Consider the following 20,928-nt stretch of genomic DNA (forward strand, 5'->3'; position numbering starts at 1 on the left):
ATATTTTCGACTTCTTGTTAAAACGACAAATAATGAAATGTGCTTTGCAAACAGCGGAGCTATCTCAGTCGAGAGCCTGTTTGTTATGCATGATATTTACAATTGAAAATGTTTATAACATATGCATATTTATTGATTGATGTGTTTCAAATTGACTAAGATCTGTACTTAGATTGACCATGGTATTGGTTGACTGAATGAATTTGTAATGAGGTTACATTTTGCTTCTTATATATAAAATATATCGTCTAAACTCTGGTAACTAGGTCATCCTTGTGTTTAGATCAAATAGATGGTAGGCGCTATGTAGCAAGGACATTTTTGCTAAATTGTAATGTAATATGTTTATCCATGAATTCCTTGAAATACTCCCTGACTGACATTATTTTTTTTTTACTCCATGTAGTTTCCAAGTTCCTATGTGAATCAGAATAGATGTTATGACTGGCAGAATTGGTTACAGGAACTGGTTTGTAACTTCACATCAGAAATGTAAGTCAGTCTCTGAATGAACACTACTTTATTTTATATTGATATAATCATTTCATTCCTCAGTAAACCCCCTATGTCCATGTCTCCAAATATCTCCACTATATTCTGTTGACATACATACTACATGTGGCTCTTTCCTGTTCTCTAGCATCCCCACCTAAAACATGTTTCCCCCATTTATCTTTTGTCTTGTTCTGTGATGCCACAAATTACAGAAGGTAAACAATTGTTGTCATCATTATTGTTATCATCATTAACAATTTGGCCTCTGTAACCCATTATTTGCCATCCAATAAATCTGTATTTGTATGCATTGAATGAATAATCTAATTTTGGTTTTAAATTATTCTCAATATGAAGCAATGTCTGTTTCAGGTGTAAGTCGGTGTTTGCGATGTTTGAAGAGAAGTATGGGAGTGGCAACAAACCTGATAAAATAAAGAGAGTGTTTGCCACGGAACTCAAACTACAGAAGATCCTCTCTGATGACAACATAGCGTTAATGAAAGTGATAGAGAGACGGGCACAGGACAATACAGAGACATCTATTCTCACTGCTGGTGTCAAAGAAACAGCTGCTTCTGTAAAGAAATTTGTCAAAGGTATGTGGTTTTCACTAAATGTTCTGAAGATAGTGATTCTTCACAGTTTTCATGATCAGGATCAAACATATTGTTCTGCTGGGAATCTTCCTTTTTGGCCATACAACTATATCTTAGTACCCATGTGTAGTCTCATTACCGTATTTGTCTTCAGTTAAGCACCACCTTCAAGTGCCGCGAAAACATCGTATTTTACACCCCAATAAATCGCCAGGCAGAGTTGAAATTTTGCCACGCATGATCGTGAATTGTGCGCCGGCGGATCGACTACCGGTTACTGCTACTGTACGATTGGTTTTTATGCAAAATATTTTTTTTTTCCTAAAAATTTTTTAGAAATTAGAAATGTCTCTTTGGTCTACTGTAGAAGTAGAAAATATTCGTGTGGTTTTTAATTTAGCGAATTTCGCAGTAAGTCCATAAACATGAAATTAAAACTACGCGAAAATGTTTTGTTTCAAATGAGCTGTTATCACAGTAAACAATGTTAAATTATTCTTTAAATGCTCAGTTTAACTTTCCAGAAATAACCAATTTCTTGATTTGAAAAAAAAATGATGCCGTTTTCCCACCAAAATCAAAGCCAAAAAATCGCGAACAATGGCGACGTGTTGACGTACATTATTTAAATGAGCTATGGTAATTTGATCACGTTGGCATCATCCAGCATTTTGATTGGTTAATTAACGACTTGACCTATCAGGTCAACTCCTACACAGGAAGTATGGCGGATATCGTATCGCATCAAGTGTTTACATGCGACCGAAATCATTCCCTTACGATGAAATTAAGTTGAATTTTACTTGCATTTTATTTTTTGTACGTTATTATAATTACCACTAAGCGATGCATTTGTGTTTGTTTTATTTTTCTGTTGATCATACGGCAAACTGTGAATGTTTTCTAAAGGATGATACTTTTTGTATAACTTTCTAGACTGTCTGAAAACAGGTCATTTACTTAGTATTTAAAATAAAGGCTACAGTGACTAAGCGTCAGACTGTAATGTAAAATATTGCCAATAATGTATTACCAGAATGGACCAAGAACAATGGCTTGAAACACAGTTACTGGTACTAGAACTTGAAGTGCTTAAAATAAGCGCCGTTTGAAACAAAGTTTCCCAAATTTAACCACAAATAAGCACCAGTATGAAATGAAAGTGTAACAAAGTGGCACCTAATTGAAGACAAATACTGTATGTCACATTCATTATAATACACACCTATGTTTATTTGTAGGATTATCTTCCAAAGATTGAATTAAATGTTCCTAGTCAAAAAAATCAAAATAATGAATCAAAAAAATTACATGTATCAATTAGTATAACATGAATGAGTCTGATGGCAAATAAATTCATGAATGGCAAGATTTCCTCCTGAGATACATAATAGCTTGTACAATAGATCATGACTATACGAGTGTGAGTAAACTTTAACTGACAATCCAAGTTTGTATATTCTCAAACATACAATGTATGTTAGTCATTTGGTACTTGTTTGACTTGTGCTTCTTTTTCGTTAAATTTTGAATTTATTTCCTGCCATGAAAACATTGTTAGAAAGAGTGTCATTGGGTAACACAATAAAAGTTAAGCGGGCTCAGGATCATAATACTGGAGACGTGCACCTAACTTGAGTTTGAATACAAAAATTAAAAATAGAAATATCAAGTTTGTGACGATATACTAGATTGCAGATTTAGAAATCATTTAATAAATCATTTGATTTTTGACACGATTAGATTAGTCTATTATTCAGTCTCAATTACTGATTATACACTGCAATTCATTCAGAAATAAAGGACCCTGGTCTTATGACCAGTGAGTTCATATCCGATTTGATTGCATATATGTATACTATGCATGTAGTTATACATGTCCATAACAATTTAATTTGTGAATAGATAAAAGACAACAGACCTGCAGCCATCTTTCTTTTTGGCCATATTACTTTTCCCTTTTCCCTCTTCCCCTAATTGCTCTGTGTAATTCTGTAAACATAATTTTGGAGTTTGACACAATTTTTTCTGCTCTTGAAATTTGTGAGAATTTGTCTTGTGAGATTTGTAGTGGTAAATTTAGTGATGCAGTTTGAATGTGCTACTACAGTATATGCTACTAAATGAAAACAATATAACTACCATACATTTATGTATGTTTTATTTCAGAAAATGGAGTAAGTGGTGTTACAAGTCTGACATCCGTAACAGTGACTGCATTATGTGCTTTGAATAGAAGGGCCTTAATGATGGAAGGAGCAGCTTCTGGTATGGTACTCTCTTCTCATATTGTTACAGGCTGCTCTGAGAATAAGGATGTACAAAGTATAAATTGCATTCTTTGATGATATTGGGGTTTGGAACTATTTTCTGACACATTTGAAGGAGTGAATATTACAGTAAATGCTGTAGCCATAATTATAAAGCATTTGCAAATAAAATTCCTCAAAAAATAAATAGCAAGCCAAAATGAGCGACAACATTGACATTTATATCATCTCAAATATATCACAAAACATGATTCAGCCTAGAATATCATTTGCGAGTGATCATAGCAATGTCCAGTAATTGATCTCATTTTAGTCGCAATAAGACATGTTTATGGCATGCTATAGTGAGAGCACTGAATATTCCCCTTACCAGAGATTCATAATTTCTGCTTTATTAAAAGAATGTTGTCTGACTTTTCTAGGTGCTGGTGATCGTTTGATGGATTTGACTTCCAGAGATGGTAGTTGGTTTCTAGAAGAATTGTGCAGCATGAGTGGCAATGTGTCTCACCTGGTTGGTCTATTGCAAGAACATCCTCTGGTTAGTCAAATCACTTCTAACCATGTTGTAGTAGGCTGTCATAGTTAAGGATGTATACTAAACAATTTCAAAGCAGTACAATGTATTGATACAATGATAGCAAACATAACACTGTAAAGTGACTATGACTATTATATTAGTTACTGTTTGGTTAATCTGATTATTCCAGCAATAGATCAACATGTAGTTATGTCAATGCAAAGCTAAATCCTAACACTCGTTTGTTCTGCTTTGTTTGCTAATCAGTTTTTTGTTAGCTCCGCTGTCGACTTTGTCGAGCGAAGCTTATCATATGAGTGATTGTCCGTCGTCATCGTCCGTGTCAATGTTTTACTTTTTCGACTTCTTCTTGAAAACTACAAGCCTGAATGCTTTGATACTTGGTGTATATGTACCTTGGGTAGACCTCTCTGAGGTTTGTTCATTTCATGTTGATATCTTCAATTCCCTAATTTTGGTGATATTTTTGTCATTTTTGGTAAAAAGTGATATTTTCGACTTCTTGTTAAAAACCGCAAGTGCAATTGCTTTGATATTACATATATAGGTACTACATGTGGACCTCTCTCAGATTTGTTCATTTTGTAATGATATCTTTAATTCTCTAATTTTGGTGAATATTTTTGTCATTTTTGGTAAAAAGTGATATTTTCGACTTCTTGTTAAAAACCGCAAGTCCAATTGCTTTGATACTACATATATAGGTACTACATGTGGACCTCTCTCAGATTTGTTCATTTCGTGATGATATCTTCAATTCTCTAATTTTGGTGAATATTTTTGTAATTTTTGGTAAAAAGTGATATTTTCGACTTCTTGTTAAAAACCAAAAGTTCAATTGCTTTGATATTACATATATAGATACTACATGTAGACCTTTCTCAGATTTGTTCATTTTGTGATGATATCTTCAGTTCTCTAATTTTGGTGAATATTTTTGTCATTTTTGGTAAAAAGTGATATTTTCGACTTCTTGTTGAAAACTGTAAGTCCGATTGCTTTGATATTACATATATAGGTACTACATGTGGACCTCTCTCAGATTTGTTTGTTTTGTGATGATATCTTCAATTCTCTATTTATTTTGGTGAATATTTTTGTAATTTTTGGTAAAAAGTGATATTTTCGACTTCTTGTTAAAAACTGTAAGTCCGATTGCTTTGATACTATTCATATTGTTCATTTTCTAATGATGTCTTCAGTTCTTTAATTGAAATGTGCATTGCTAACAGCGGAGCTATCTCAGCCGATAGGCTGCTTGTTTATTCTGCTTTGCAAATATGCATTGACTTGACTGAAACATCACTGGTTGGAAACCATTATTTTGCATTTTTGCTTTTTTTCGGGGTTATTTTAATTTCTTCAATTTTTTTTAATGAGTAACTTATTTCTTTTCTGCTTGGTTTGTTCTAGATTCCAATGTCTGAAGATGTTCAGCATATTATAAATACAGTGAAATATGCCAACAAGGTATACATTGCATTGCAGGTAAGGCTATCCTACATGTCATTCTTATGTTTAACCAGAGATAATGGCAATTGGTAATCTTACCACTGTGTATGCAGCCTGCAGACTGGTGTCTTTTCTGGATCAGATTTGTTAAACTTGTGTGTGTTTGTTTAGTTGGTCATGATATATTCCTGTTCAGAGTGCACTATCATTTTTAAAATATGTTGACTATGTGCACCAAGGCTGGAACACCATGATGCTGTAGTATACAGTTAACAAAATTCAAGTTTTATTGCAATACTGAATAAATGAATGAAATGGTGACTATTGTTTTGTCTAGGAGCTGAATACTAATTTCCGTAGTATCATATTGCCTGAAGCAGTGAAAACCATTCAATGTGAGGAGGCAACAGTATTGACATGCATCAGTGCTTTGGAAGATATATGTGTGGATTATGGATTACCATTAGAAGGAATATTACAGCAACTTGAATTAAATCTCCAGAATTTAACATTGGGAATGGATGTAAGTGCCATACAGGAAGTAGTGTCCTCAACTCTTCAAGCAGTGTCCTCAGGCAGTGTCCCATAGTAAACTCCTCATGCAGTGTCCCATAGTAAACTCCTCAGGCAGTGTCCCATAGTAAACTCCTCATGCAGTGTCCCATAGTAAACTCCTCAGGCAGTGTCCCATAGTAAACTCCTCAGGCAGTGTCCCATAGTAAACTCCTCAGGCAGTGTCCCATAGTAAACTCCTCAGGCAGTGTCCCATGGTGAACTCCTCAGGCAGTGTCCCATAGTAAACTCCTCATGCAGTGTCCCATAGTAAACTCCTCAGGCAGTGTCCCATAGTAAACTCCTCAGGCAGTGTCCCATAGTAAACTCCTCAGGCAGTGTCCCATAGTAAACTCCTCAGGCAGTGTCCCATAGTAAACTCCTCAGGCAGTGTCCCATGGTGAACTCCTCAGGCAGTATCCCATGGTGAACTCCTCAGGCAGTATCCCATGGTAAACTCCTCAGGCAGTGTCCCATGGTAAACTCCTCAGGCAGTGTCCCATGGTAAACTCCTCAGGCAGTGTCCCATAGTAAACTCCTCAGGCAGTGTCCCATAGTAAACTCCTCAGGCAGTGTCCCATAGTAAACTCCTCAGGCAGTGTCCCATGGTAAACTCCTCAGGCAGTGTCCCATGGTAAACTCCTCAGGCAGTGTCCCATGGTAAACTCCTCAGGCAGTGTCCCATGGTAAACTCCTCAAGCAGTGTCCCATAGTAAACTCTTCAAGCAGTGTCCCATAGTAAACTCTTCAAGCAGTGTCCCATAGTAAATTCCTCAAGCAGTGTCCCATTGTAAACGTCTCAAGCAGTGTTCCATAGTAAACTCCTCAAGCAGTGTTCCATAGTAAACTCCTCAAGCAGTGTCCCATAGTAAACTCCTCAAGCAGTGTCCCATAGTAAACTCCTCAAGCAGTGTCCCATAGTAGACTCCTCAAGCAGTGTCCCATAGTAGACTCCTCAAGCAGTGTTCCATAGTAAATTCTTGTGCAGTGCCCCATAGTAAACTTTTCAAGCAGTGTTCCATAGTAAATTCCTCAAGCAATGCCCCATAGTAAACTCTTCAAGCAGTGTCCCATAGTAAACTCTTCAAGCAGTGTCCCATACAAAACTCCTCAAGCAGTGTTCCATAGTAAACTCCTCAAGCAGTGTCCCATAGTAAATTCCTCAAGCAGTGTCCCATAGTAAACTCCTCAAGCAGTGTCCCATAGTAAACTCCTCAGGCAGTGTCCCATAGTAAACTCCTCAAGCAGTGTCCCATAGTAAACTCCTCAAGCAGTGTCCCATAGTAAACTCCTCAAGCAGTGTCCCATAGTAAACTCCTGAAGCAGTGTTCCATAGTAAATTCTTGTGCAGTGCCCCATAGTAAACTTTTCAAGCAGTGTTCCATAGTAAATTCCTCAAGCAGTGTTCCATAGTAAACTCTTCAAGCAGTGTTCCATAGTAAACTCTTCAAGCAGTGTCCCATAGAAAACTCTTCAAGCAGTGTTCCATAGTAAATTCCTCAAGCAGTTCCCCATAGTAAACTCTTCAAGCAGTGTCCCATAGTAAACTCTTCAAGCAGTGTCCCATAGTAAACTCCTCAAGCAGTGTCCCATAGAAAACTCTTCAAGCAGTGTTCCATAGTAAATTCCTCAAGCAGTTCCCCATAGTAAACTCTTCAAGCAGTGTCCCATAGTAAACTCTTCAAGCAGTGTCCCATAGTAAACTCTTCAAGCAGTTCCCCATAGTAAACTCTTCAAGCAGTGTCCCATAGTAAACTCCTCAAGCAGTGTCCCATAGTAAACTCTTCAAGCAGTGTCCCATAGAAAACTCTTCAAGCAGTGTCCCATAGTAAATTCCTCAAGCAGTGTCCCATAGTAAACTCCTCAAGCAGTGTCCTATAGTAAACTCCTCAAGCAGTGTCCCATAGTAAACTCTTCAAGCAGTGTCCCATAGTAAATTCCTCAAGCAGTGTCCCATAGTAAACTCCTCAAGCAGTGTCCCCTTTTAAACTTCTCAAGCAGTGTCCCCATAGAAAACTTCTCAAGCAGTGTCCGCATAGAAAACTTCTCAAGCAGTGTCCCCATAGAAAACTTCTCAAGCAGTGTCCCATGGAAAACTTCTCAAGCAGTGTCCTAAGAAAACTTCTCAAGCAGTGTCCCGTAGTAAACTTCTCAAGCAGTGTCCCATAGAAAACTTCTCAAGCAGTGTTTCTAAATTTCTTTATCAAAGCATCTCAGGTAATGCCCTTCAAATAATCATTAAGCGGTGTCCCAATGAAACTTCTCAAGCAGTGTTTCATAAATCCTTTTTTTTATATATATAATAATAGGTTAACTATGCAATATGTGAAGTGATCAATTTACTACGAGACAAGTTCCAACATATAATCATGCCAATGTCTTCCACCAAGACAGAGGTATCAACAGCAGATATGACTGCAGGACAGATGTTACTGTCAGGTTTCAATGGTCTTTTCACTCAACTGGATTCTATATTCTATGAGTTACTAGACTCATTCAATCAGCTGAACATTGCTACACAGTGGAACAAAGTTGATGTGATCAGGGAAGCCAGATCATTGCAGTGTTACATCTTCACAGATGCTACTCGGCAGATCTTGACAGATATCTTCTTTATTAAGCGGTTACAGGCCATCCAGGATTTCTTCACCTTGTGTAAACAATACACCATGAGTTTCAAAGGTAAACAAATATTTACTGTCAAGATTCTAAACAGTATTGAACTGTTCCTCATCCAACCGCATCAGAAAAATACTAATTTGTTTTTAAACATAAAAGTCTGTAATCAGGGACAAAAACATAAAAGTCTGTAATCAGGGACAAAAACATAAAATTCACTGAATTTTTCCCAAAGGTCATCTGTCTAAAGGACAATGGTCAATTAACACATACTGTAAATTACTTTATTTTCATTTGAATTAATTTTTGCTATTTTTTCCAAAAGATTGAAAATAAAATCTAGTGAAAATAGCCTGATGATTTACAGTACACATTTCGCCCAACCTCCCGCCCGCTTCCGGATTTCGATCGCTTTTTTTTTCGCTCGCTTTGTTCAATTCGACCGCGTAATTTCCGCTTTTTTTCGACCGCGCAAATCCGGAAGTATCCGCTCGCGCAATCGCTCGCCTGACAGCGCAACCGCCCGCATTTACAGTTCATTACCTACTGTTTCATGTACAAGTGTGTCATTTTTGTTGTTATGATGTTAATCAAAAATTTATAGAACGACCGTTGAAAAAATACGGTGGATCACACGGCCGTATAAAATTGGTAATAATACATAAGCGTAGTAATAATGTCCACCATAAACAAGATCGAACCAAACATGTGAAATCAAATACGACACTGACACAGACACAACTAATATGAAATAAAACCATTCAATTTTTGGTGGAGAGCGAAAATTGTCTACTGTAGAGTACGGTATTCATTGAGTAACCGTGTGTAGGGTGACGGTTGTCATGCACGCATGGTTTGGGTTTAACACGGGTCAAGTTGTAGTTATGTAAATCTATGGCACCTATAACAATTGAAGAATATCTGCAGGAATAGTAAGACTGAAAAAAACGACCAATCGATTGTTATAGAATGACAGTAGTGTACAATTTGTCAAACAAATACAATACTTGCAAATGTAATGTCGGCCAGCGCCCACCTTACTTGTCCGAAGTTGTCGAAGCCGACATCAATGGAGATCGCGTTTTTTAACTAGGCGGCTGGCAAGCGGACTAACACGTTACATAAACTTGTTGAATTACAATTATGGTTTTTATTTTTGCGCCCAATGTCTCGTTATAAAATAGAAGATTCAAATTTTGCAGGGTATTCAGTTTTTTGCGAACTCTGGGCGAAATACTTTCATGAGCTGTACGTAGTTCACTTACAGCCAAAACAAAGTCAGCTTGGACATTAAGTTGTGAGTCGCGACAAAACAAACGCTGCCAGTGATAGAGTACATGAATAAAAAAACAAAATAAACGCAATCAAAGGCGTCGACCACACGCTTTTGAAATAAATAGAACGCGTTGCTAAGAGGAATCGCACCTGCGTCTCGACGACGTCTCTGGTCATGAGCAGGGTTTGCCGCGACTTAGAACAATCAAAAGTTAAAAAGGAATCAGTGTCGGGGAAACATTCACAACGTTTGCATGAAAAATCCCACGTGAAAGCGTTTTTTTTTTCTGTTACAAACACTATGGTACCTGAATCCCGATTAATTCATAAATATGAATCGGTAAGGGTCAATTTCCTGCGATCCTTCAAGATTAAATTTGCCTCCGAAAATCTTTCTAATGATGACCTGGAAGATTGCCATGATTGAGTGCCACCAATTCTGTTCTAAGATTTATTCAGTATAATAATACAAATGTTCACCCCAACAGAGGTGGACAAACAGTTTTAGCAACCCGAAGAGCTCATTGTCAACCGAGGCGAAGCACTACGATAAAGACTTTCCGTTCCCAATAAATAATAAAAAAACTTCTCGGTCCCGACATTATGAAATTCTTTCGTTTTGGGGGAAAAACCCTGGAAAAATAACTGATTTTGACAAGATAATTTAGAAATTGATATTAGGAATAATTCATAACGAAATGTATTCCATATGTACCCATAATTTTTTTTCATAATTACTGATTACACACGAATATTACAAAAAACAAAAAAAATTCACAATGTCTTTATTATCATAGCGTTGTTGGTAATAGTTGAAAATGATACATCAACGTGAACCTGCTAATATGAGATCGAAGGAGTCTCTGTTTTCAACAGCCGTATACATCTAAAACTGCATCATCGCTAAGTTTCCTTGGTGGACCACGAGATCTGTTCCTTGTTTGCACGTTATCATGTTCACACAATCGCAGACATTATTTGTAAGGGTGCCCTTTGAAATGGCACATTTTCTCGATGTTTTAGCGAGTACTCCGCGGGTATATGGCTTGTTCTCACATCAGCATAATTTTCCTCGAGTTCACTCATCGCTTTCCCACATGCACTTCTCGTACTTTGCTGCTAACTTTTTTTGCACTCTAATATGTTGTTGTTTTTGTCTTTCTAAACATCGAGTTTATTTTTGACATCCAACGAGATCGCTTGAATTTTGAATTTGATGACGGTTCGAATTTATCCACTTTTACAGTGATCAACATTGCGTTCGAGTAGAGTTACTAGTAATTACAAGCCTGATTTACATTTTTCTTGCGGTGTTTTTCGTCAATGTATTAAATATAAGTGCTTTGGGAAATAACATAATTATATTGCGCGAGTGAAAGGGTTTGGTGAGACTGTCACAACACGTTTTATTTATTTCCAACGCGCGTGGTCGGCGCCTCTGATTGCGTTTATTTTGTATTTTTTTGTTTTCAAAATGTATAACTGGCTGCGCTTGTTTTGTTTTCCTCAACAAATTAACTGTTCCGGGATCTTTTTCATTTTTCGTCCGGCTGCTGCCAATCCAATAATTCGTCGCCGCATGTACTCAGACAAGCGATTAATCGTCACAGTCATTATACTAGTAGTTTAAGTCCAATTGATTTGTAGAAATTCAGCTATGCGATAATTATATGTGCAGTTTTGTTTTGCGCACACAGACACGAACAAAAGTTAACCAATAGATTTTCTGAGCTAGAGCATTCGTATTACTTATGCAAATTGAGTAAGGGTCATAGTGTGAGTTGCGTTCGCAAATAAAGTGTCAAATTATTTTGAGCGCCGCTCGGAATAAATTTAGTCAAAATCACACACAGAAACATACACACAACACACAAATACTAGTACTCAATACATATCGCGATTGACCAGTTATATAGATGCTTGAACTACACACACTAGGACGTAAATACAGGTCACAGTTCGACTTGCCATGGAACTATAAACCGGGGTTTATAGTTCCATGGACTTGCGTAGCAAATGTTACAATGTGTCAAGTGATTTGAAGGCGTCTTTGTTTCAAAACAGAGAAGCAATAGGCGTTGTGTTTTGAATCGTCATTAAAACTTAAATTTATTACGAATACAAACTTAAGTTTATACATACAATGTACGATCATTGTTACTCCAGCGGTCGATTGGCAAGCGGACGATGTTTCAGAAGCCAGCCATAGCAGGAGCGAGCGAGCGAACAAAAGCAAGCGAGCGAGCGAACAAAAGCGAACGCGAGCGAGCGGAAAAAAAGCGGTCGGTTTCCGGTCGGAAAGGAGCGAGCGGTCGAAAATTAAGCGATAAGCGGTCGGGAAAAAAAGTGATAAAAGCGGGAGGTTGGGCGGAATGAGTACTGTACATTCAACTTATCAAAAATCAGTAAATATTAACTTCATAAAAAAACCAGCCAAAATATTTTCAGTATTTTACAGTACTATGGAATGCAAGGAATTTTTGGGTTGTAATGAATCTTCAAACATATATTTGAAACCAACCAATGAAATACATTATTTCACTACAGATGATTGTAACCATACATATTCCATGCATAATGGTTGCAATACTATAATGATGAATGGTCAGTCAACATCCATACATAGCCTATCTGCAGGCAGTGTACAAGATATGACAGTTAATATGTATAGAGATGGTGATTTATCCAAACCTATCAAAAGGTTTATTGCAGACTTTGTCAGAGGACAGGTAAGCTCTCTCGGTCAGATGTAACATTTATCAGGCCATTCACATAAAATAAAACACTGCGACACTGTGCTGTGGCCCTTATGTGTCCTACATTGTACATGTGACCTAAGGTTTTAATTATGGCTGAATTAAACCTGACAACAGTGACATGACATATGTCTTAAATAAATATTTTATACTTTTATATCTTGAGCATTATATTATCTCGCAGTTTCCAATATTTTCTTGTTATAATTGTTCATTTTGTGATTGTTTTCAAACTTGTACATGTATATTTATTTGTGCAGCTGACTGGCTTACCATCTCAAGCGTTGGGTTATACCATCTGTCTGTACATTGAAGGGTTAGGATTGGATGTTGTGGCCGAAGTTAACTCTAAAGACATTGGTGTTGATTGTAAAGTATCCATTGAGGAGATGTGTAAGAAGTCTGTGGATACATGTATACAGAAGTCTATCTTTTCACCTGGACATCTTAGCCAGGCTAGTGCACTAACCAGCTCACATGATACATCCTGGAAGAAACAAGACTTGGCTAGGTACGTAATTTAGTTGGTCTCTTTACTGGTTACTAATTTAGGTTCCATTTGTCTGTCTGAAGCTATTTCTAAGACATGCATTTACCGATTTCTTTCAAACTTGGTACATTGTACAAAGACAATAAATGATGTCAGACATATTTTGTTTTGTGATGTTATCAAATTTGGCTGATTGGCATTTATTTTGGTGATAAAGTCATTAAAGCCTAAAACTTGAATATGTCTGTGACTGAGATGACTGCTCCGAATTCAATCAAACTTTATTCACACTGATACTGGTAATACATATTGGGTTCCAAGTGCCAATTATTTGTTAAGATCTGATTTCAGTTGGCCGATTGATGGTCATGTTGTTTTCATTATTTCTCTGTATATGGACAACATTACTGTCTTTCAAACCTTTACTTGTAAATTTAATCTCAGTGACCTCGCTTGATATAATGTCGTTTGCTGTGACTTGTTGATGTTAACACGACTTCTAAGTATAGGTGATTTAAAACCTCCCTGAGGTCTGGTCAGTTTTTCAGCTGTGGCCGGTTAATTGTTATTGAGGTATTATATTATACCAGTATATTGATGGTGTTAATCCATTGATTTGATTGGTCCAAACACAAAATTTGCATATGCAATCCATGGTATATTGGCTGATAATGCACGGCTAAACCAAGTGGCCCTGGAACATGAATTGACTACAGGTTTAATATGGAAATACATAAAATCGGTATTATTTGATTTTTAGGGAAATATAGTGGTTGAATTTTGGAAGAATATTGAAAAAAATACTGAATTAAAAACATCTGAAAAGTTATATAACTATAATATTGCTTTTTGTTAATGGTGGGATCCAAGTTGTGAGCGTCGGTCGTTGGGTGATTGTCGTTCGCCACACAAACCTAAACCACCGTCCCTCAACACCGTGAGGTGCCTTACACGAACGTCAGAATGCTATGTTCTCAGTGTTGTTACTTTGAGATGGATTGCGAACTTCCAACAAAGAAAACATGATCTTTAAGTACAAGATATAATTGAGGGATTTAATGACATAAAAATGCAAAAAACTATGAGTCACAGGCAAAAATGTATGCCACCAATAACAACCGGTGTCCGGTAGCGGCAGTGCACCTGGGTAATTGCCATCTGTTTCAAAAAACACGGGACAATGCAGGATTCGACGACGATATATGGTATTGTAATTCTCCACTATGGGTAAATAAATTACAGGAGATGATGAAGGTAATTTCGAAAGCTACAGATTTGTGCTGAGTGTACACCAACCACTGTATTAGAGCGACGGCGTGCAAAGTCTTTCGGCCGGAGTTGAGACAAGGCATATCATGTACGTGTCACAAAAACGATGCGAAAATCCGATCTTACACCATCAAACTTACCCCAGAACAACGACAAAACTTGTCAGTCATACTGTCACAAAACTTTGGTTATACCAAAGGTATCCAGGTCAGATGTTGGAACTGAGGTCGCTGTGCCGGTCGCCGTACATGATACACCGCGTCCCGCCGCGTCTCAAATTTCGGTAGAACCAAGTACCGCTGAACGTCAAATATCCACAGTTACAAGTAGTATGATGAGTCACAAAACCTGTTTATTTCACAACTGTACTTTCAATGGGCAAATTACAGTCCAAATTGTACAAAAACCGGAATTAAAACGTGGAAAATCCGTTGTTTAAATGATCCAAACTGTACACGACCCTGTATTTCAAATCGCGTTGTGCGTCAGTAAAAGGTCAGAAAGGTCATCCTTTGTTATGCTAATTTGTGTGTTTACGCTGCTCTATTCAACGTGGATATGTTTCTTTTTCATGTGGAATAAAAATTAGTTTGTATTAGTTTTTAGTAGATGAAAGTAAACTCTTTTTTTACTAGTTTTATCGAATTGTCAATATACTGGTATAATATAATAGCAATAACCCCCGCCGAAGTTGGGTATACCACTTGATATTGCACAATTCACTCCATATATGCACGAGCCGCATATATGTCGTGAATTGTGCAATATCTCGTGGTATTACCCGCCGAAATTACCCGCCTTCGGCGGGGGTTATTGCTTAAATGTTTAATATTAGCTCCGCTGTCGACTTTGTCGAGCGGAGCTTATCATATGAGTGATTGTCCGTCGTCGTCCGTGTCAATGTTTTACTTTTTAGACTTCTTCTTGAAAACTACAAGCCTGAATGCTTTGATACTTCGTGTATATGTACCTTGGGTAGACCTTAGATTTGTTCATTTCATCATGATATTTTCAATTCTCTGATTTTGGTGAATATTTTTGTAATTTTTGGTAAAAAATTATATTTTTGTCTTCTTGTTAAAAACCGCAAGTCCAATTGCTTTGATATTGCATATAAAGATACTACATGTGGACCTCTCTCAGATTTGTTCATTTTGTAATGATATCTTTAATTCTCTAATTTTAGTGAATATCTTTATCATTTTTGGTAAAAAATTATATTTTTGTCTTCTTGTTAAAAACCACAAGTCTGATTGCTTTGATATTGCATATATAGATACTACATGTGGACCTCTCTCAGATTTGTTCATTTTGTAATGATATCTTCAATTCTCTAATTTTGGTGAATATTTTTGTATTTTTTGGTAAAAAATGATATTTTCGACTTCTTGTTAAAAACCGCAAGTCCAATTGCTTTGATATTACATATATAGGTACTACATGTGGACCTCTCTCAGATTTGTTCATTTTGTAATGATATCTTTAATTCTCTAATTTTAGTGAATATCTTTATCATTTTTGGTAAAAAATTATATTTTCGACTTCTTGTTAAAAACCGCAAGTCGGATTGCTTTGATATTACATATATAGGTACTACATGTAGATCTCTCTCAGATTTGTTTATTTTGTAATGATATCTTTAATTCTCTAATTTTGGTGAATATTTTTGTATTTTTTGGTAAAAATTGATATTTTCGACTTCTTGTTAAAAACCGCAAGTCGGATTGCTTTGATATTACATATATAGGTACTACATGTAGATCTCTCTCAGATTTGTTTATTTTGTAATGATATCTTTAATTCTCTAATTTTGGTGAATATTTTTGGATTTTTTGGTAAAAAGTGATATTTTCGACTTCTTGTTAAAAACCGCAAGTCCAACTGCTTTGATATTACATATATAGGTACTACATGTGGACCTCTCTCAGATTTGTTCATTTTGTAATGATATCTTTAATTCTCTAATTTTAGTGAATATCTTTATCATTTTTGGTAAAAAATTATATTGTTGTCTTCTTGTTAAAAACCACAAGTCTGATTGCTTTGATATTACATATATAGATACTACATGTGGACCTCTCTCAGATTTGTTCATTTTGTAATGATATCTTCAATTCTCTAATTTTGGTGAATATTTTTGTATTTTTTGGTAAAAAATGATATTTTCGACTTCTTGTTAAAAACCGCAAGTCCAATTGCTTTGATATTACATATATAGGTACTACATGTGGACCTCTCTCAGATTTGTTCATTTTGTAATGATATCTTTAATTCTCTAATTTTAGTGAATATCTTTATCATTTTTGGTAAAAAATTATATTTTCGACTTCTTGTTAAAAACCGCAAGTCGGATTGCTTTGATATTACATATATAGGTACTACATGTAGATCTCTCTCAGATTTGTTTATTTTGTAATGATATCTTTAATTCTCTAATTTTGGTGAATATTTTTGTATTTTTTGGTAAAAAATGATATTTTCGACTTCTTGTTAAAAACCGCAAGTCGGATTGCTTTGATATTACATATATAGGAACTACATGTAGAAGGTCAGTAAAAGGTCAGAAAGGTCATCCTTTGTTATGCTAATTTGTGTGTTTACGCTGCTCTATTCAACGTGGATATGTTTCTTTTTCATGTGGAATAAAAATTAGTTTGTATTAGTTTTTAGTAGATGAAAGTAAACTCTTTTTTTACTAGTTTTATCGAATTGTCAATATACTGGTATAATATAATAGCAATAACCCCCGCCGAAGTTGGGTATACCACTTGATATTGCACAATTCACTCCATATATGCACGAGCCGCATATATGTCGTGAATTGTGCAATATCTCGTGGTATTACCCGCCGAAATTACCCGCCTTCGGCGGGGGTTATTGCTTAAATGTTTAATATTAGCTCCGCTGTCGACTTTGTCGAGCGGAGCTTATCATATGAGTGATTGTCCGTCGTCGTCCGTGTCAATGTTTTACTTTTTAGACTTCTTCTTGAAAACTACAAGCCTGAATGCTTTGATACTTCGTGTATATGTACCTTGGGTAGACCTTAGATTTGTTCATTTCATCATGATATTTTCAATTCTCTGATTTTGGTGAATATTTTTGTAATTTTTGGTAAAAAATTATATTTTTGTCTTCTTGTTAAAAACCGCAAGTCCAATTGCTTTGATATTGCATATAAAGATACTACATGTGGACCTCTCTCAGATTTGTTCATTTTGTAATGATATCTTTAATTCTCTAATTTTAGTGAATATCTTTATCATTTTTGGTAAAAAATTATATTTTTGTCTTCTTGTTAAAAACCACAAGTCTGATTGCTTTGATATTACATATATAGATACTACATGTGGACCTCTCTCAGATTTGTTCATTTTGTAATGATATCTTCAATTCTCTAATTTTGGTGAATATTTTTGTATTTTTTGGTAAAAAATGATATTTTCGACTTCTTGTTAAAAACCGCAAGTCCAATTGCTTTGATATTACATATATAGGTACTACATGTGGACCTCTCTCAGATTTGTTCATTTTGTAATGATATCTTTAATTCTCTAATTTTAGTGAATATCTTTATCATTTTTGGTAAAAAATTATATTTTCGACTTCTTGTTAAAAACCGCAAGTCGGATTGCTTTGATATTACATATATAGGTACTACATGTAGATCTCTCTCAGATTTGTTTATTTTGTAATGATATCTTTAATTCTCTAATTTTGGTGAATATTTTTGTATTTTTTGGTAAAAATTGATATTTTCGACTTCTTGTTAAAAACCGCAAGTCGGATTGCTTTGATATTACATATATAGGTACTACATGTAGATCTCTCTCAGATTTGTTTATTTTGTAATGATATCTTTAATTCTCTAATTTTGGTGAATATTTTTGTATTTTTTGGTAAAAAGTGATATTTTCGACTTCTTGTTAAAAACCGCAAGTCCAACTGCTTTGATATTACATATATAGGTACTACATGTGGACCTCTCTCAGATTTGTTCATTTTGTAATGATATCTTTAATTCTCTAATTTTAGTGAATATCTTTATCATTTTTGGTAAAAAATTATATTTTTGTCTTCTTGTTAAAAACCACAAGTCTGATTGCTTTGATATTACATATATAGATACTACATGTGGACCTCTCTCAGATTTGTTCATTTTGTAATGATATCGTTAATTCTCTAATTTTAGTGAATATCTTTATCATTTTTGGTAAAAAATTATATTTTTGTCTTCTTGTTAAAAACCACAAGTCTGATTGCTTTGATATTACATATATAGATACTACATGTGGACCTCTCTCAGATTTGTTTATTTTGTAATGATATCTTTAATTCTCTAATTTTGGTGAATATTTTTGTATTTTTTGGTAAAAATTGATATTTTCGACTTCTTGTTAAAAACCGCAAGTCGGATTGCTTTGATATTACATATATAGGTACTACATGTAGATCTCTCTCAGATTTGTTTATTTTGTAATGATATCTTTAATTCTCTAATTTTGGTGAATATTTTTGTATTTTTTGGTAAAAAGTGATATTTTCGACTTCTTGTTAAAAACCGCAAGTCCAACTGCTTTGATATTACATATATAGGTACTACATGTGGACCTCTCTCAGATTTGTTCATTTTGTAATGATATCTTTAATTCTCTAATTTTAGTGAATATCTTTATCATTTTTGGTAAAAAATTATATTTTTGTCTTCTTGTTAAAAACCACAAGTCCAATTGCTTTGATATTGCATATAAAGATACTACATGTGGACCTCTCTCAGATTTGTTCATTTTGTAATGATATCTTTAATTCTCTAATTTTAGTGAATATCTTTATCATTTTTGGTAAAAAATTATATTTTTGTCTTCTTGTTAAAAACCACAAGTCTGATTGCTTTGATATTACATATATAGATACTACATGTGGACCTCTCTCAGATTTGTTCATTTTGTAATGATATCTTCAATTCTCTAATTTTGGTGAATATTTTTGTATTTTTTGGTAAAAAATGATATTTTCGACTTCTTGTTAAAAACCGCAAGTCCAATTGCTTTGATATTACATATATAGGTACTACATGTGGACCTCTCTCAGATTTGTTCATTTTGTAATGATATCTTTAATTCTCTAATTTTAGTGAATATCTTTATCATTTTTGGTAAAAAATTATATTTTCGACTTCTTGTTAAAAACCGCAAGTCGGATTGCTTTGATATTACATATATAGGTACTACATGTAGATCTCTCTCAGATTTGTTTATTTTGTAATGATATCTTTAATTCTCTAATTTTGGTGAATATTTTTGTATTTTTTGGTAAAAATTGATATTTTCGACTTCTTGTTAAAAACCGCAAGTCGGATTGCTTTGATATTACATATATAGGTACTACATGTAGATCTCTCTCAGATTTGTTTATTTTGTAATGATATCTTTAATTCTCTAATTTTGGTGAATATTTTTGTATTTTTTGGTAAAAAGTGATATTTTCGACTTCTTGTTAAAAACCGCAAGTCCAACTGCTTTGATATTACATATATAGGTACTACATGTGGACCTCTCTCAGATTTGTTCATTTTGTAATGATATCTTTAATTCTCTAATTTTAGTGAATATCTTTATCATTTTTGGTAAAAAATTATATTTTTGTCTTCTTGTTAAAAACCACAAGTCTGATTGCTTTGATATTACATATATAGATACTACATGTGGACCTCTCTCAGATTTGTTCATTTTGTAATGATATCTTCAATTCTCTAATTTTGGTGAATATTTTTGTATTTTTTGGTAAAAAATGATATTTTTGACTTCTTGTTAAAAACCGCAAGTCCAATTGCTTTGATATTACATATATAGGTACTACATGTGGACCTCTCTCAGATTTGTTCATTTTGTAATGATATCTTTAATTCTCTAATTTTAGTGAATATCTTTATCATTTTTGGTAAAAAATTATATTTTCGACTTCTTGTTAAAAACCGCAAGTCGGATTGCTTTGATATTACATATATAGGTACTACATGTAGATCTCTCTCAGATTTGTTTATTTTGTAATGATATCTTTAATTCTCTAATTTTGGTGAATATTTTTGTATTTTTTGGTAAAAAATGATATTTTCGACTTCTTGTTAAAAAACCGCAAGTCGGATTGCTTTGATATTACATATATAGGAACTACATGTAGATCTCTCTCAGATTTGTTTATTTTGTAATGATATCTTTAATTCTCTAATTTTGGTGAATATTTTTGTATTTTTTGGTAAAAAGTGATATTTTCGACTTCTTGTTAAAAACCGCAAGTCCAATTGCTTTGATATTACATATATAGGTACTACATGTGGACCTCTCTCAGATTTGTTCATTTTGTAATGATATCTTTAATTCTCTAATTTTAGTGAATATCTTTATCATTTTTGGTAAAAAATTATATTTTTGTCTTCTTGTTAAAAACCACAAGTCTGATTGCTTTGATATTACATATATAGATACTACATGTGGACCTCTCTCAGATTTGTTCATTTTGTAATGATATCTTTAATTCTCTAATTTTGGTGAATATTTTTGTATTTTTAGCTCCGCTGTCGACTTTGTCGAGCGGAGCTTATCATATGAGT

At 34.6% G+C, this 20,928-nt stretch overlaps 1 protein-coding gene across 1 annotated transcript in view; it reads left to right on the forward strand.

Annotated features, from left to right (window-relative positions):
- The window catches only part of LOC102809421 (serine/threonine-protein kinase SMG1-like), a 128,738-nt gene that overhangs the window by 80,390 nt on the left and 27,420 nt on the right, over positions 1-20,928 (forward strand). Inside the window, exons 53-61 of the mRNA XM_085502004.1 lie at positions 407-492; positions 868-1,094; positions 3,264-3,362; positions 3,787-3,905; positions 5,319-5,393; positions 5,695-5,880; positions 8,219-8,591; positions 12,351-12,532; positions 12,820-13,070. Coding sequence (XP_085358130.1) covers positions 407-492; positions 868-1,094; positions 3,264-3,362; positions 3,787-3,905; positions 5,319-5,393; positions 5,695-5,880; positions 8,219-8,591; positions 12,351-12,532; positions 12,820-13,070 — 1,598 coding nt within the window. The remainder of the gene's footprint in view (positions 1-406; positions 493-867; positions 1,095-3,263; positions 3,363-3,786; positions 3,906-5,318; positions 5,394-5,694; positions 5,881-8,218; positions 8,592-12,350; positions 12,533-12,819; positions 13,071-20,928) is intronic.

This window comes from Saccoglossus kowalevskii, chromosome 8 (assembly GCF_978046115.1).
Source record: "Saccoglossus kowalevskii chromosome 8, keSacKowa6.1, whole genome shotgun sequence".
Taxonomy (NCBI): domain Eukaryota; kingdom Metazoa; phylum Hemichordata; class Enteropneusta; family Harrimaniidae; genus Saccoglossus; species Saccoglossus kowalevskii.